Below are 18,484 nucleotides of genomic sequence, written 5' to 3'. Positions count from 1 at the left end.
AATTAGTATAAGACTCCAAAAGTTTTTGTTAATAGCATACTTCAAGGCTGATGGGCTGAATGGCTCTAAGAGAATTTGATGCAAACTGGGTGCCACTTTTTTATTCCGTTGCTGAACGAAACTCAAATGGGTCAGACAAAAAATCTGCCAAGCGAAAAATTGCATCCTGAGACAAACAGGATTAATATATTTACTACAAATTGCTTTTGAGAGCAATTAACAATGATTTCCGAAAAAGTGCCTGTTAGGTCATTTATGATAAAAAAACATTTCTACTATAACTCATTGTTAATGAGGACCAGAGATGATGACATTACGCCACAACAGCAGCTGAAGCGCGGCATCAACAAGAGAGAGAGAGAGAGAGAGAGAGAGAGAGAGAGAGAGAGAGAGACAGAGAGTGCGAGAGAGAGAAAAACTGTGAACGAGAAAGAGAAGGAAACAACAGTAAACGAAAGAAAGAGAAGGAGAGATAGGAACATTTTCCCTGATGGGATTCGACTCTGCAACTTCTAGATCTCTAGCCTTGTTAGTCAATAAATTATAAAGAAAAAAACTGAAAAAGGCAAAATTAAAAAAATCAACTTCGAAGTAAAAAAGCTATGAAAGTTTTTTTGTCTAAAAAAATTCTGTCAAATAACCCCCCTTCAAGACTTTAAAAGTTTTGGTGGCCAGTAATGGTCGTTAAACTCAGAAAAGGACAAAATTTTGAAAAATTTGGCAAACAATTGCAAATTTTAACAAAATGTTTCCAAAATTCAAGATATTAAAATCTTAAGAACCACTTCATTGTCTCAGTAGACTATCCAGTATCCCTGTTTCAAGCCTAAACTGGTTTCACTGACTCATAAAGATCCATACACTTGGAACATAAAATTGTTGCACAAATTTGAAAAAATTTTAAATTTTATTCAAAAATTATTAAAACTGGAGACATGAGGAATATTTATCACCATTCCAATAACTCTAGAAACTATGCAGCAGCTTATTATTAAACCTTGGAGGACATTCCAGGGCCCCTGGCACGGGAAAAAATTCAAAAACAAGAAAAAATTGCAAATCTTTTGAAAAATTGCTGAAATTTGTTATATTAAAATCTAGAAAAGAATCCATTCCATTCATAAACTATGCAGTAACGTAATATAAAACTTTAGAAGAGGTTCCGTGGCAGAGAGATTACGAGGGTAGAGAAACCTAAGAAATGACAAAAAAATTCCCAAAATACTTAAAAAATTGCAAGTTTTATAAAAAAGAGAAATTGCTAAAAAAACTTGCATTAAAAAGTTGAAAATCAGACCATGACCAACAAAAATTTTCCAATAACTTATTATCAAATCCTAACGGAGGATTTCTGACACTTGAGAATGAAAGAACCTGAATAATGACTATAAACGACAAAAAATTGAAAAATGGCAAAAATTGTCAAAAAAGCTAAAAACGTGATGTTAAAATCTTGCAAGACATTCCATCGCATCTAGAAATTATACAGTAGCCTGTTTTTAAACCCTAGAGGAGGCTCCTGAGGTTGAAAATCCTAAAAGACTACAAATATTTTTGAAAAACTTGATAAAAAGCAAGTTTTATCAAAAAATTGCTAAAATTTGTGACACTAAATAATTGAAAAACTATTCTATGGCCAATAACAATTTGTCAGTAACTTATCATCAAACCCCCTGGATTTCGTGCCCCTGGATCCGGAAAGACCTGAATAAGGAAATATAGATGTCAAAAAATCTGAAAAAAATGCACGTTTTCTCAAAAACATGCTAAAATTCGTGATGTTAAAAAGTTGAAACCATTCCATTACCACTAAAAGCTATGCATTAACCCATTATTAAATCCTAGAGGAGGTTCTTTTACACATAGGGCTCAAAAAAAATCAAAAGGCTTGAAAAAATTGTGCAAAATAGTATTATAAATTTGCGTGTTTTCAGCGAGCGGTTGTGCGCCAGTAGCTAGAAAGGGGGTGCACCGAGGGCTGTATGGGGGCATCAGTGGGGCGGGGGTAACAGCGCGGGGGGCAATAGTGGGGGGTCAACAGTGGAGGGGTCTTCAACTTCTAAGAACCGCCCTGCACACCATAGGTAAAAGTCTCCGAAACAGTTTGAGCTGAAACAGAGCTGAAAGGCTCTCAGAGCACTTAATGCCCGCTGGGCGCTACCTGTTTATCCCGTTTTTCAGGACGAAAAGTCAAAAGTGACAGTCGAAAAATCAGTCAAGCGAAAAATCGCACGAAAAAAGACTGACAGGACTAATATAAATGCTACAAACTTCGTTTGAGAGCAATTAATCATAGTATTTTTATACAATTTCTTAACCAATTGACCTATATCCACAACAATCGAGCTGGTTTAAGACTTATTCGACAGCTTTTATGGGAAATGAGTTGATCACTTTGTATTTTTGTTCTTTTTGTTTTTTTTCTAGTTAATCATTACAATAAATTCTAAAACTGTTTATCATTAACAGAACAAAATTAATGTTAGCATTGTTTCGACATCTTCGACATTTTCTTCAATGTCTTGATACCAAATAAAAATTAACATGCGATAAAAAAAATTAAGGCTAATTTATAATAAATACAATTAAGGCATATTAAACCCATGGGATTCAATATCACATTTTTTTTCATCAGTTCTGAACATGGGATGCAGTGACATCGGGATACTTGATATTGATTTTCACCGGTTGAAGCAAGCCATCTCGTTCATGGACGATATGCACTATCCTATGAAATACTGCCCTGATATTGACTTGATTTGAATGCATCCTAGAGCTGCTAAGATACTTATGATTAGTCAAGGTTGTGGAAAAAAAACCAGTGACATGCATGCTGACAGACCAGTGCAGTCATGATGGTGTCCGAGGGGAGAGTAGTATCCTTGGTCACAGGTACAGCCATAGCTGCCATCACTGTTGCTACACTCAGAGTCATTCCCACACACATCTGTCTCACACTCGTCCACATCTAAACACAAACACTAACGCATCTAAACATACACACTAATATTGTTAATATTGTTATATATGGTTTCTATTATTGACCTAGCTTGATACATAACATAAATTATTAAATTATTAGTTCATCCCCAGGTCGAGGTTTTCGTTTGTCTTCGTTTATGACGCAGATCATTTTTGAACGCAAACAGGGGTCACCGTGCGTTCAAAAAATACACGGTCGAGGATTCTTGTTTGTAGCGAACATGAAATTAAGTATATTTAGTTATAAGCGGCGAAAGTGTGTGTATGTAGGCTCTTTAGAAAGCTCGCAATTAGGACAATCTAATTAAGATAATAACACCAAAGCTAAATTGAACAAATTTAAGTACTCTCTTGAAAGCAAACACATGGTGCCCCAAATTCTCATTTAAACAAATATGCACACAAGTAAGCAAAGTTACAAACCGGATAAAGGCATAACCAATTGGTTGAGGTTTAGTAATAAAAGACTGTCAAAACAGATTGACGAGACAAATAGGAGACCTGATTAAACTGAGGTGTATACATGAACAAAATAGCATAGTTCGGGAGTTAAAATGGCAAGAACTAAAAATACAAAGAAAGTCCTAAAAGAGATGAAATTTTCTCCATACAGGGGAAATCGGGGTCAAACGTCCCCTGAAACTGACTCCGCACCACCTCCTTCTCCCCCAGCCTCACTTTTCGAGCCGGGAACATCTGTGGTACAGGCGGCAACTGGTGGGGCGCTAAAAGATAACGAGAAGAAACAAACAAAAGATATTAAATTACACAGGAAAAAGAAGGTAAAGAAAGTCAATCAGCGCATGGCGGCAACGGGGGGGATTGACCTGGCCGAATTGGATAAAAAGGACCCCGAAATGGCCTCTGCAGTGCGCTTGATGGTTGAACAAGAAGAAAAAGATGAGGAGGAGTTAAAAAAAAGGAAGCAAAACTGGACTTAAGTTAATAAATAAGTAGTATACTGGACGTAATAAATAAGTTGTATGTATAATAAGTATTAACTTACCTTTGATGCCTTCGTTTCTTGTCGCAGCGGTATATTAGCAGACAATGCGGTGTACCCTCCACTAATTGGAATTTAAGAAATATTCCGCCTCGAATTAATCCCTTGTGAGTCCCAGTTAGACTGAGATAGTAAGGTTGTTCATCGTAGCCAGAGTCATAATATACAAGAATATTAATACAGAAGCGTCGAGCAAATAGTCTGAGGTCTGTTGTTTTGATATATTCGACGTCCTCGATCCCTTTAGATAGAATTACTTTGCCGGGTCTGTCGTAAAGGTGCTTATCGGACCCAGTGCGTAGTTTGACAAATAATTTTTCAAATTTACCCGCCTGCGTGCGGTTTCCCGTAATAATGGTCGACAGACAGGCACTAACACAATTGTATTTAGGATGAGCAACGTCTAATGCAATAGGCTCGTATTGCGAGGTGTCGAATTCAGGGCAACTAAAAAGAATTGGACGTCGTAATATATGAAATTATTGTACGAAAAAAATGATTTTCTTACCTTTTAAACAATTCATAACAGTATCTTCTCTTCTTCTCTAGACCCATCTCGCGACATACTCGGTCGAGGACTTCCTGTGAAATAAAATTCATCTGTCCTCTAGTGTGGCGATAGATGGCATTATCATTGCAAGTAGAACAATCGCGTATAACCGTTTCGCACCATACTTTAAGATGCATAACACTAAATTTTTGACTAACTAACGGCATTAATTTGTATCTGGGGAGGTGGCCATTAGAACTGTGCATCTGAGATATCTTCGTACGAGCATTTGAACGATGTAGTATCTGAATATCGGACCCAACCAAGCATAAATGACCATTTTTTGTATAAAATTTTCGGCTTCGGCGGCGAATGCTGTTTTTCTCGACCCAATGACAATTCCTGGGGTAAACCCCTGAACGCAAGTACAGGATAATCTCGAAGTATGTACGACTGTCCATTTCGATAGAGGATAGATTTAAGAACTTGTAGTAAGAACGATAATCTGAAGACTGAAGCTTAGTTGCGAAAATGTTTGTTTAAAGCAAATAAAATGCTCACTTATTCACTTTATGAAAATACAACCAAGCCGATGTTTCCCCCCCATGGAGGTTATATTAAGCGGACGTTTACCAAATTTTAATGACATGTACACCCAATGGTCCTCTCAGGCTGGTATAGCTTTCGGGCCAATCCGACCACCTAACTCCGAGCTATTAACACCGGAAGTGGCGTGATTTGAAGGTTTTTGATATTTTGAGCAAAAAAATGACTGTTCGGGTATGATATAAGAGTAACTAAGGGTTGCAATGGGTATTAAGTCCAGAATAATGTAGCACATGATCATAGGAAGGGTTTAGGAAGTTGTGGGAGAAATTTATTAGCATTTTGAAATAAGAATAGGCAGTTTTCACTAAAAATAGTTAACACTGAAATTGAAATAGTAATTTCTCTAAAAGTTGAAGTCGGATTGACCTGAAATTTGGGGGATAGACTAATTTGGGTACGGAGAATCCGATTTTGAGGTCGGATTTGACCCCACACCAACCTGCACGGAACTAGCGCACGCCCGTGCTGCGGAACGTAAAATTTGAATTGCTCGTGGAGTATTGGTAGTAGCCCTATGATTTTTGGAGGGTTAGTGTAACTTTTCAAGGGCGTTCGATTGGTGATATTTTCATTCCCAAATTCCGACCGGAAGTCGGTGCTTCGGGACGACCCGAGTGCCGAAAACCGGAAATTGGCCTTTTTGAGCGGCCGAATGACTTTGAAATGGTATTAATATGATAACCTGAGACAGTTAGTGACAAAAAATAACCACCCCGGTCAATTTTGACGAGCTCGGATTTTTCGGGTTTCGGCACCCACGACTCGTTAAAAATTTTCAAATTGCAAACGACTCGCAACGGCTGATCCGTTGGTCATGAAACTTGGCAGGCAAGTTGGTGGCACCCTATAGTTACTAGAAAAATTTACCCGATGACGTTTTGACCACTACTTCGCAAGTTATTAAGTTTCGAAATTTGGGGTCATCCGGGAGGTCGATGAAAAGTGTGCGCGGTCATTGCTCGTGTTCTATTAGGAGTTAGGTGATAAAAATTGGCGAGTAGGTGTAATTATGGTAGGACTTTCCGCGCCAATAATTAATTTTACCAAAGTGACCCTTCATCCTTGACTATTGACCCCTAATTGACCTCTAGAGGTCAAATATTTGGGTTTTTGGGAAACTTTGGTTTCTGACTAATTTTTGTATGGGGAATTGCACAGAATGCTGGGAAAAGCATACCAAGCCATTATTTTAGCTTTAGCGAGCATGAATTAGCGGTATATTTACACATGGAGACCGATAGTCTTTGGATAACAAAAGCGACGAAATTGACTTGGCGCCAAATTTGTGTACGCAAATAAGAGCGATAAGGACCGTGGACTTTGACGTTAATCTGTTTGTTTAGTGAAGAGAACCCCTCCTGTGGATGTATCAATCAGTCAAAATGACTTACGGTGTTTACTTAAGTTCTAAAAGTGTATTTAATTAAGATAAGATAAATTTAGGCAAATAGAAAAAGTTGCGATCAGCTTATCGTGTATAAGTTGAGAGAGAGAGAGAAAATACTGAGCTAGTGAGCAGTTGGTTTAGTGGGACTAAACTTAAAACAGTCGGTAAAGTTGCAAGATCAGTTAGGAAACTGTGAGCAACTTGGTTAATTATATTTCGAGTGAATCACGATAAAATTTTGAACTTATAGAAGATTTCGCATTTGAATTTGTCTCAAGTTGTTAGTTGATTGAGAGTTGCATCTATTTACTGTGGATTCTACATTTGTGCTGGTGTTCTCTATTCAATTTAACGTCTTTTGGGACAAAGCACTTTTAACAGCCTGCAAGAGTGGACGAGGGGAAAAACTCAGAAAAGAGACAAGGTAGCGCTTGCTTCATCATTTTCTTTTAAACCTTCGGTGTTGGTTTTTAATTAAGTTGTTCGATCTTCTGGGCGACAGATCCCCCTCACTGTTGGCCTAGTTAGAAATTCAGAAGACGACATTGTTCCTCAAGCACCATTAACGCACCAGGTACTTACAGTCTATATCGCTTTCAACGTTCACACACACGGTTGCTGCTTCTGCAATGAACACTCAATAAAATTTTCATTTTTTAAAGATTTTTGTTCTGTTCATTTTTTTACGGATTGAATTATAAATCTTAGCAGCTTTTACAGCCGTGTTCTCTATAGTGGTTCCTTAATAATCATAAGACAGCAACTTATGGTACCGTACTAAACATGCCAAGATTATAAACGGTATTTTTTATGGCTTTGAGGGACCACAAATGGACCCGGGAAGCCATCTTTAAATTACACGTTTTGAAATTTTATTTGATTATAATTTTCGTCATATGTCTCAATTTCAAGCGAAATTAGTTGTGCAGATATTCAATTCAATCACTTACAACCCCCCAAAGTTAGATCAAACAGAGAACATAACCTATACTAACGTGAGTTAAATTGCTCTCAAACCACTAGCGAGCAGTTGGCTTCGTCAGCTGGCAGCTGCGGCTTAGGGAAGGAAACTTAAGAATAATTGAAGGGGTCGGGTGTTAGGGTGGAGCGCGTGATGGTGGTTGGGGAGAGTCAAATCATTAACTCGTGATCTCCTCGAATGCTACCCGGATCTGTTAGTCAGTTAAAATCAGAGCTGGAACATTAATTTTTACAGCCTGGATTTTAGCCAGGCCAGCTTTCTGAACATGTCCCACTTTGCAATTTACAGCATGTTCTGCAGAGAAAATTATAGTGATTCATCCTACGCATTATTTTGTTATTATTAGCGTTCTCTGTGAAGCTTCACTAACCGAATGTCCTCAAGCTGAGCATTGCTAATTATCCGTATTCACTCTATCTGAGCAGGCTAATTACCCGCCATTTCTCTATCTGAGCAGGCTAATTACCCGCCATTTCTCTTATCTCTATCTGAGCAGGCTAATTACCCGCCATTTCTCGATCAATTGTTGTCTCTCATCTTAAATTGTCCAAACAATTAAGATCCCTTATCTGAATTCCTAAATCAGGCATTTCATGCCCGATGTAAACTATTGAAAAACTCAAAACACATGCATTACTTTGAATTAAAATGAAATAAATATAAATAAAACATTTAATAACGGAAAAGAACAATTAATCAATGAAATAATAAATAAATGTCTGTTTATAGTGTTCTGTTCTGTTTATAGGTGTTCTGTTCAGTTTATAGGTTCACTCTGATCTGTTCTGTTCACTCTGATCTATCTCGGCTAAACGCCCTGTCGGCCAATACGGCGGCCACCGTTCTGTTCACTCTGCCAACATTGGGAAACGTTCTGTTCACTCTGCTCTGTTCACTCTGCCAACATTGGGAATAATTGCTGTTTGACCTCGTGATATCGACCTCCGCTACACGTGCACACGCTGACGAACACGGTGTTATCGGCTACAATAAGGGCTTGAATTTTTAAAACTTTTTTAAGGAAACGAAACTAAAAGTGCCTTCAATCTACCTAGACACTTGGGCTCTTTTCTGTTATTGCCCCCCAGCCTTATATAGCCAGTCTATTTGCACCCCCCAAATATGTTCTTTTTGGTCCTTAGAGATCCTTTATTTTAGTCATAATAAATTGCCGGTACCGTTAGACGAATGGATGAATTTTTGTTTCCGGTTGTCAAAAAAATTAGTACCATAGAGCTATTCCTGCAAAAGAAAAGCGAAAAATATTGAAAACACGCATTATTCTTTGTCTGCTTACATTATAAGCAAAGTTTGATTACCGTATACGTCCTAATTTCAAAACTTGGCTGCACAAATAAATTGTAAATGCCGTTTGTATATAATGGTATATGTCAGTGTATGAAATGAAACCAATATGCTATAACATGTATAAGTGGGGGGGGGGTGCAAACGGACGTGGGGGGCAATAACAGAAAAGAGCCGACACTTGTTTCAATGAATTGCAAATACCGCTCTTACAATTCGCGAAAACTTAGATTTTGGGGGGTGCAAATTTATCGGCTAAATAAGGCTGGGGGGGGGGCGCTAGCAGAAAAGATCCGACATATGTTTATCGAGCATGAATTGTTCCATTATTCGTCTGGGTATGAAAAATGGATCATTTCTGTTTTGCCCCCCTTCCATTTTCACCCCCCCCCCCTTCCTTTTTAACCCCCCCCCCCCCCCACTTTCACATGTCATAGCATATTGTTTGCATTTCATACAAATTATAAATACAATTATTTACAAACGGCAGTTACAATTTAAATAATCTGTGAACTTTTGAAATTAACATATTTACAGTACGTCAAATTTGCTTATAATGTAAGCAGACAAATAACAATGCGGTTTTTTACTATTTTTGCGCTTATCTTCCATAGGATTGGCATTATGACAATTTATTGGGCCTAAACTGAAGGATTTCTAAGTATGAAAAAGTGCAACTTTTAGGGGAGTGCCAACAAACTGGTTATATAGGACTGAGGTGAGGGGGGGTCCAAAAACACAAAAGATCCTGAAAAATAACCTATTAAACTGCTCGCAAACTAGCAGTCTTGGAAATTATGAACAATGTTGGATGAAACGCTAAAGTTTCTCAAAAAGTTACGCTAAATCAATTCCAAACAGGATTATTATAGAGCTCAAAATTTGGAACAAACTTCGGAAAAAAATCTTGTGCAAAGAGCGAGAGATTGATTTATGGAAAGACTGCATTAAGCCACAAATGAGTATGAAAGCACCGTGGTCGGCTGATATTGAGAATAAAAATACTTTGGGAAAATTTTAGTGGTGTGATATATCGAGAAGATCAGAACTTAGAAATGGTGAAGAAAATTTATTCAATAATGGCTATTTAATTGAACCGAATCGATGCATCAAGTTGGTTCATACCACAAGTTTATCAGTGTAAATGATCACTAAATTCGATCGATTAATTCGACCTTGCCACCATCAGTGGTGACCATAAACGAACCCGATCACCCTCTCTGTACATACCAATGATATGTTCTCAAGTTAGGAGAACAATATGTTAAGTGCAAAAAAACTATAATAATAATTGCCAAATAAGGCAAGGTGAAAAAACTTTTTCATGATCAAGGTGTATATTAACCATTATCAGTTTATCTATGTCTAAACTTAGTTTTGTAAACTTTCATACTGGTAGCGACTATAAATACCTGTGAATTTTTGTAATTTTAGGCCATTTTAAATTCAATAATTAAAATACTAAAACTCTTGTTACTCATGCTCCAGAGCACGACAATAGTGTCCAGACCACTGATCGACCAACTAATTTTTGATATGCAGAAGGCTGAATTCTGTACTGCGTGGATTATGTCTTTTGTGACGAAATGTTGAGTAAGGAAGAAAGAAAACAAATTCAACACCGATGGTCAATTTTCGAAACTACAAGTAACAAATCTCTTTCTTAGTATGTGCGAACAAAACGCACTTCTGAAACTTAGGAGCCTTATGAGCCTTAAAAACTACTAGATAATCATACGAGCAGTAATTCAAACTATATTTCACCCAAAGCGAGAATTATAACGGCAGAAAAGATTAAAATTCTGACCGTTGTCCAAGGCGTTGGAGAAACCAACGATGTTTTTCTACCGCGCTTAAGAGAAGAAGCACGCTATTCTGACTTCGAGACACTAAAAACAGTGACCAACTCTGAGGAGGAGCAGGTAAAAAAAGAGCAGGTAAAAAAAGAGCAGGTAAAAGTTAATCTCAAGAGACCCTGAGGCAAAATTATTACTATTAAAAGGCATCAAAACTAAGCCAAAGAACACTCTTTTTGAAATGACAGGAAACAAACAGTTCAGATGTAAAGCAAAAGCTTTTGCGAGTTCTTCAACAGGTAATTAACGCTATAGAGGAGGAAGAAGTTGAATACAGCTTAAGAAGACCTTCAGAGAACCGAGTGAAAAGTTCACTGTTATTAAAGACAATGGTCACTTTTGTGATGAATGTGAAAGTAAGTCACAAAGTAGCAAGCCATGTCAGGCTTTGAATAAGAATGTAAGACCTGTGATAAGCTGGGGCGCATTGCAAAAATGTGCAGAAGAAAAAACCCAGCCCAGATCAGGTAAGTCCGACCAGCACAACAACTTCTGCGGAGAAGGGGGTAAGTTCTCTGGTCAAACATGTTCCAAAATGGAAATGGGAAGGTTTTAAAAAGAAAAAGGTGAAAACTTGTCAGCAAAATGATAGTACATTACAGTGAAAGACGATAAAAGAAATTTCCAATTTAGTACCGGTGCTGATAGTACTGTGTTATCAAAATTCATCATGACTGAGCTTGATAAAGCTCAGTTAGAAGGGAAAATCAGACGTACTGTGGCCTATGATGGTCATCAACTGATATTTCTGGGATCACTAACACGTGATGTTGAGTAGAACGGAAGTAAGTATAGGCAACAACAACATGAAATTCTGCAATCCGACGAAAAAAAATTGGACTACATGGGAGAGAGATACTACCCCAAGAAGACATCAACACAGCAAGTGATGAATAAATACCCGCAGTCAAAAGATACAAAGCGCATGTGAAACTTATACTGGGATCACAGCCGAATTTCTGCAAGGCTAAAAATACCTCTACCTCTAAAAAAGGAGGTCAAAGAGAAACTTGAGACGATAGTAAGACAGGGCATGCTGGATCCCGTGCATACTGGTGGAGTAACAAATGCAACCCCAGTAAATTGGCAGCGGAAGAAAAATGGAGCTCTAAGACTATGAGTGGGCCTGAACGTTTACATTAACGGCAAAGTTATGGACGATTACTATCCAATCCCAGACATATAAACCATATTCAATAATCCCATGGGGCCTCTTACTTTGTCGAAATTGACATCGAATTGAACAAGAATGCAAAAGAAATATGTAAAATCACCAAATCCCAAGGATTGTTCAAGATGTGCAAACTTCATGAGTGCTTAAAGGATTCTTCATCCATCTCCCAGAATTGCGTCGAGTAGACTCTCAAAGGAATCAAGGGGTGGTCAAAATTCAAGATGTTGAACTGGAAATTGGAACAACAAAGGAGCAATACGAGAAACAAATGCTTGCGGTCAAAAGTTGACTACGTGAGCAAAATTTCACAATCAATGAAAAGAAATCAAAGCCTAAACCAGTCTCAAGCGTTAGTTTTCTTGGTTACTCAGTTTCAAGGGATGGCAAGGAGTGCAATACAATACATGTTGAAAAAATCAGAAATGCAAAGCCACCATCTAATGTGAATTAGCGACTTAGCAAATTTTTATGGACGATTGATACCAGATTTTGTTAAGAAAAAGTAACCTTCGAACAAAATTCTTAAAAGATGACTTCAGATGCGAAAAAGAACAGAACGCTTTGGGATAAATAAAAAATAAGTTAAGTACTAACAAACTTGTTCAGCCTTACAGCTTGACGAAAGAAGCAACCGTGACAACAGACGCCTCAGAAAAAGCAATAGGCGCAGTCCTCTTATAAGAAGAGCATCCGATGATCTATGTCACAAAGAAGTTATCACGGATCTCGAAAGGAGGTTCACTCTGTAAACTGACCACAGACCTCTCGGGCATCTCTTTGCAGCACACCAGGATATTCCTAAAAGAGCATCAGCAAGGATCATGAGATACACCCAGAGAGCAGATCCCCAAGCTGATGCCTTGAACAGACTAGATTCTGATGAAGTTAATGACAATGATCGAGTCTGCTTTGCTCTCGACAATATCTATTTGGTTCAATCCGACCTGGTGACTCAGTCAGACAACAGAACTGAATTGGGATCGAGTCGACTCTTCCCAGATAACATCAAATGAAAAATGTGCATATAAGAAACAGTGCTCACAAGCAGAGAAATGTTTCCAACAAAAGAGAGACAGACGCCTTAATTATCCAAAACGGAATCATCTTCAGGACCACTCAGTGATAGTATACGCCGGATCAGGCTGGATAGAAGCATTCCCCGCGTGAAATAGAACTTACAGTGAAACGTGAAACGGGCAATTCAAGCTTGGGTCCAAATTTGAATGTGTCATTTGGCGCTTTCCTACAACAGGCTGTAATGGCACACCAGAACACTTCCAAGACGCGGGATACAACGCCCGTGGAACTACTGCTAGGACGGAAAGAGAGACTTCCAGCAGTCACTGACTTTGATTTGTGTGAACCGGTCCTCTTCTAACCAAAAAGCAGATCACCAACAGTTCCAGCTGCCTTCATTATACGCAAAGGAACGAACATTTCATCCATCCAGCCAGAGAATTCAAACAAGAAAGTGCTTGTTAGTGACAACCAAATTGCACGGCTGGAACCTGCTGACATCAAGACTGAATCTACTGATCAGCAATCTACTGACTCACAATCTGAGAGCAGTAGGGAGAATATAAATGCGGAATCACCCAACTCACTCGAAAAAATTTCAGTAACGGAAGGACAACCTTCAGGGGCCACGAGAAATTCTAGCAGAAATGGAAAAACAACAAGAAGATTTGGAAAAACTATCACTACAAACTTGACTAAAAAGCATTGATTTATCGCGGAGATCAGAACTTAGAGTTTAAGTTCGATATAAACAAAACTTTTTTACCTGATGTTGGTGAAGTAAATTTATTGAATAATGGCTACTATAATGAACCGAATCATTGCTTCAAATTCGTTCATAGCACAAGTTGATCAGTGTACATGATACATAAATTCGATCGATTAATTCGACCTTCCAACCATCAGTGGTGACCATAAACAAGTCGATGACCCTCCCTGTAGATACCAATGACATGATCTCAGGTTAGAAGAACGATGAGTTAAGTGCAAAAAAACTGCAGTAATAATTGCCATATACGGCAGGGGAAAAACTTGTTCATACTTAAGGTGTATATTAACCATTGTCAATTTATCTATATCTAAACGGTTTTGTAAATTTTCATACTGATAGCGACTATAAATACCAGTGAATTTTGGTACTTTTAGGCCATTTTAAATTCAATTATGAAGACAATAAAACTCGTGTTACTCGTGCTCGAGACCGCGACAAGTGGCAGGCTCTACTTAGTGGTAACCAAAAACGATTGAGGTCCATATTAGAGGTTAATCAATACTGATGGATGAGTTGTTTAACCTGCGCAGTCATTGTGTTCTTGTGTAAGTGAGTAGTAACCAATGTTACACTGGCAATCATAGCTTCCCACTTCATTACTACAAGTGGAGTTGTCTCCACAGATAGGGGGCCAGTCCTCACACTCGTCAATGTCTGAAACATTGGAAACAAAATTAAAGACAGAAAATATCATTTTGAAATTGTACAAGCACTGCACCACAGTTCACTGGCCTCCTTAAATCACAAATCAACAGGAAATGAAACTTTGTGAATGTTTTTGTTGAGAGCCCGCTCGCCAAAAAAAACCAGGGAACTAGCTCAAATAAATTCCAACAAAATTGTTTACAGAAAAATTCCAATTAAATTACCTTAGAGAAAAGTGAGCGAACCATGTGATAATAGTCTTCGAGATTTGAGATGAAGCTAAGAAGTGTTCTAATTTACTTTGCAACGCACATCCAATGAACGACTAAGTGTTTCAACAATGGGCTTACCTGCACAATCAGTGTATGTGAGATTTTCCGAGAAGTAGCCAATCTTGCACTCGCACTGATAGCTGCCATCTGTGTTGTTGCAGTGTGAGTTTAGTCCACAAATAAAGGCATCCAGCACGCACTCGTCTTCGTCTGAAACACAAAAGGTATCCGGAGACTTATTGCTCATAATTATTTTTTCATTATATACTCCTTGAAAATTCTCGAGCTTAATACTTTTCAAAAATTATGCAGTTTACAAGTTCTCAAAAACAAGGAGCTTACCAGCTCTCAAAAATTATGGGACCTACAAATTCACTTGTTTGCAGTTACAAAAAAAACTGTTCAACAGTTCAGAAAATTCAAGCACTACTTTATCAGCGATATTCTGCAGGACAACGCTCTTGTACAAGAAAACAGCACGGACATCTAACGAGACTACTGCACGACCTGCCCCCACTATAGCATCATTCGTATTTATCGCACCATTGATATTCATCTGAGTTTTTTTATTTTTTAACCATTTTTAACACTATGGTACAAAAAGGTACGCACAGCACAAATTGTGCGTTTTAAGCGTTACCTTTGCTCAAAAAATTTGGTTTGCGCAAGGGCGTGAAGAAATACGTGAAATTTTGCAGTTTTCATCGAGTTCTCATTCTCGTTTTCTCCGCTTACACAGAAAGGGTGGCTAAGATGCTTTGTTCGTTCGATATTTGCCACGCTATTGAGACTCGAAATTTCCATTTTTTGTCAGAAAACAAAAAACACCTCAGCTTAAAATCAAGACCTAGTACAAAGCATTCATACAAACTATTGCAAAAATTGGATGCATAAAAACTTTGTATACATAAAGTATTAGAATGTTCGAGATGTTTGGAGAAATGGAACGAGGTTTCCTGCCAAAAAAATTCGAGTTAGGAGCGCGAGGCTTTGGAATGGTCAGCAAATAAACCCAATCTGAATTGAAAAAGTTCAAAAATAATAGGCAAATGCGAAGCCAAAATTACGAAGACAGACAGTTCGTCGGGAAGATTCGGAAACATTTAAAAAAAGTCAAAGGTGTGAATCAAATGTCGTTTACAATTTGTCTATGTTACGAAGTAAATGGACGAATTTTAGCCAATCAGAATTGAGTATTTATATTCAAATTTAAATGCGTATAAAACGTTCTAATATACGTAGAAAGTTCCGAAAAAGTTCATTTAACCTAATTTTAAGTAAATATAACCACGATATGTACCGATTGAGGTGGTTTTCGGCTTAATATTTTTAGGTTTTCTAGACAATTGCCGATTGAATACGAACTGATTTGACGTCACTAACATCAGACAAAAAACCAGTAAAAGAGCATCGAAAAAACCTTGCCGTCTAAGTGTCACTTGTTGCTTTGTACGTCTTAATGCTTACACGTTGTTGCTATACTTACATGAATCAATTCAAAAATATCGAACTTCTGTTATTTCGTCAGAGTTTATATAGTGCCGCTCCCGGCTCAAGAGCATATTAAATAGTTAAACGTTGAACGCTGAGGATCAAAATGTCAACGCTGTACGGAGATTTCGAATCAATCTACACCTTCCTCGCCACCAGGAGCTACGTAGTGGGCTACATCCCTTCGTCCACAGACGCCACCCCAGTTGCCGAAGTGAAGGATACACCCGACACTGACAAGTACCCTCATTTAGCTAGATGGTGTCGACAAATTGCCTCATTCTCGGATGCCGAGAAAGGCAAATTCGTCTCTGTTGAATGTCCAATGATCGGCAAAGCTCCGGAGCCAGTGACTAGCGGTTCAACTAAAAAGGCAGCTGCGAAGGATGACGACGACGATGATGATGATCTGTTCGGAAGTGATTCCGAGGATGAAGCCGCCGAAGCCGAAAAGGTTTTCTAACGAGAGCGACTCTGGTCCAGTGGACGTAGCAAGGAGGAAATCTTAAATTTTCTTCACAACAGACATTTTTGCCAGTCAGAGAGACGAAACACGAAAACTGTCCTGGAGCCCACAAACTGCACAAGGAAATGTGTACCCGAAAAAACCTGTAAGACAGAACCAAACTTTTACACGATTTTTGCGGTAAATTTATTTTCAATTTAGACGGCAAGAAACCCAACCCCTGATTTATTATGGCATAGGGTAGTCAAATCAAAATTTTAGGATATCTGGTCACCAATAACCCCTACAGTTGAATTTTTAAGAGCGATAAAACATCGATTTTGAAAATTTTTGGTAGATTTACCAAAAATTCGAAAAAATTGATATAGTCGGTTTGTATATCAAAAATAACCTCTGACATAGAGAAATTTGAGAGAAAATTATGATAAATTGTTCAATTTTGGAAATTTTTGGTCAATTTTGAGGCAATTTAAAAAAAAATTTAGAAAATTATTACTGAAAATTGATAAACCGTATTTCCGAGCATAAAGTTGACCTGTTCATTGAATTACCGTTCCGTATTCAAGAAATTGCCAAAAAATTGACCAAAAATAGAGAAATTGAACAAAAGCATAAAAATTTGACAAATTTGTAAAAAAAAAATCAATTTTCCAGCAAGAAGGTTCGTAAATTGAGTGAAACTCAATTAACAAGAAAAAGTTGTGAAAATTTTTACAACCTCCGGCCTACAAAAAAAATTATCGAATTCCCATAATTTTTCTCGTCGATCGTTTATGAACCGTTTTGCCCGTGTCCTTTTCGTCCTTTCACTCTTCAATTTTCCGTGTTACATTTTTTTTCAATAACGTCGCTCTCCCAAAACTTCGCCTTTCGTTTTTTCCGCTACTTTTCCGATTTTCGATGTACTATGTCATATGTGATGAATTATGTTGTTGTTTTGCTGTAGTATGTTGAGTATGCTAGTATGCTGGTTGTTGTTTAGCTCTTATAGCTTTCTAGGGTGTGACTTAAGTTTATTCTCGAGTTACGGCTGGATTGTCCGTTGACTTTTCAACTTTACTAATTTACTAGCCCTTCTGTTGTAGTATATTGATTTTGCTGCTGTATGTTTGTGTGTACCTGTACGATTGCTAGTTGGTTTGGTCCTGTTGCCTTCTAGGGTGTGACTTAAGTTTATTCTCGAGTTACGGCTGGATTGTTTCTCGACTTTTCCAACTATCTTAGTCTACAAACACACTATTGTAGTTTATTCAATTTTGCTGTAGTTTGTTTAATAACGTTAGTATGCTGATTGTTTGTTACGGTTTGGGTTTTGCTAGGATGTGACTTAAGTTTATTCTGGAGTTACGGCTAGTTAATTTCTCGACCTTTTCATTCTTTTAGTGTACTACTGCATTGCCGTAAATTACTTTGTCGTTAAATTTGTCGTTATAAACCCATTATGAACTATGTTAGGTTGTCTTGCAGTAGTTTCTCTCCTTCTTCCTGGGGTGTGACTTAAGTTTGTTCTGGAGTTACGGCTAGGTTGTTTGCTTGAGTATTTGCTGTGGTCTGCTAACATAGTTCTATCCAACCTCATTTCCCGCCCGTTCTCTCCCACCGTCCCGTTTCGTTGCGTAGCGCGTTTTCCACCCGCTTCCCCGCACGTCCCGTTTCCGTTCTGTCGCGCATTGCTCGCTCGACTTCTCGTCTGTTCCGTTCCCGTTGCGTCGCGCGTTGCTCGTCCGACTTCCCGTCCGTCACTTTTCCGTTTCGTCGCGCGTTCCTCGCTCGTTCCCGTGCGTCCTTTGTCTCCCTCTGCGTTGAGCGCATACCGTTCAGCGCTCCACTTCAGTTTTTGTCGGGCACTGGGTGCTCGACGACATTTTCTGCTCTTTGGGCGGTTTGTTTTACAGACTGTCTACAGTGTGCTGTGTTTGGTGTATTTTGCGTTGGGTTCGTTTTGCGTGTATTAGGTTTGTTTGGAGTGTGCTTATAAAATATAACCGTGTGCGGTGGTAGGATCGCTGGTCTTTGCAAATAAAAACATCATG

The 18,484-nt window shown here is 38.3% G+C and overlaps 2 protein-coding genes across 2 annotated transcripts in view; one reads left to right on the top strand and one right to left on the bottom strand.

The window, feature by feature from the left end:
• The window catches only part of LOC142334901 (uncharacterized), a 235,711-nt gene extending 220,970 nt beyond the window's left edge, over nucleotides 1–14,741 (bottom strand). The window contains exons 1-3 of the mRNA XM_075383229.1: nucleotides 14,573–14,741; nucleotides 14,100–14,231; nucleotides 2,843–2,968 (exon numbers count right to left, since the gene is read on the bottom strand). Coding sequence (XP_075239344.1) covers nucleotides 2,843–2,968; nucleotides 14,100–14,231; nucleotides 14,573–14,741 — 427 coding nt within the window. The remainder of the gene's footprint in view (nucleotides 1–2,842; nucleotides 2,969–14,099; nucleotides 14,232–14,572) is intronic.
• A 1,350-nt stretch (nucleotides 14,742–16,091) lies between these two features.
• LOC142334900 (elongation factor 1-beta-like) lies at nucleotides 16,092–16,448 on the top strand. The gene has a single exon (XM_075383228.1). It carries the CDS (start codon nucleotides 16,092–16,094, stop codon nucleotides 16,446–16,448), a length of 357 nt encoding a protein of 118 aa, XP_075239343.1.
• Nucleotides 16,449–18,484: the final 2,036 nt, after the last annotated feature.

This window comes from Convolutriloba macropyga, chromosome 2 (assembly GCF_964194025.1).
Source record: "Convolutriloba macropyga chromosome 2, txConMacr16.3, whole genome shotgun sequence".
NCBI classification, from domain to species: Eukaryota; Metazoa; Xenacoelomorpha; order Acoela; family Convolutidae; genus Convolutriloba; species Convolutriloba macropyga.
This window is presented reverse-complemented; position numbering and strand designations above follow the sequence as displayed.

Excerpts from the sequence above, each read along its gene's own strand:
- LOC142334900 (XM_075383228.1), top strand. The coding sequence starts at position 16,092 with ATGTCAACGCTGTACGGAGATTTCGAATCAATCTACACCTTCCTCGCC.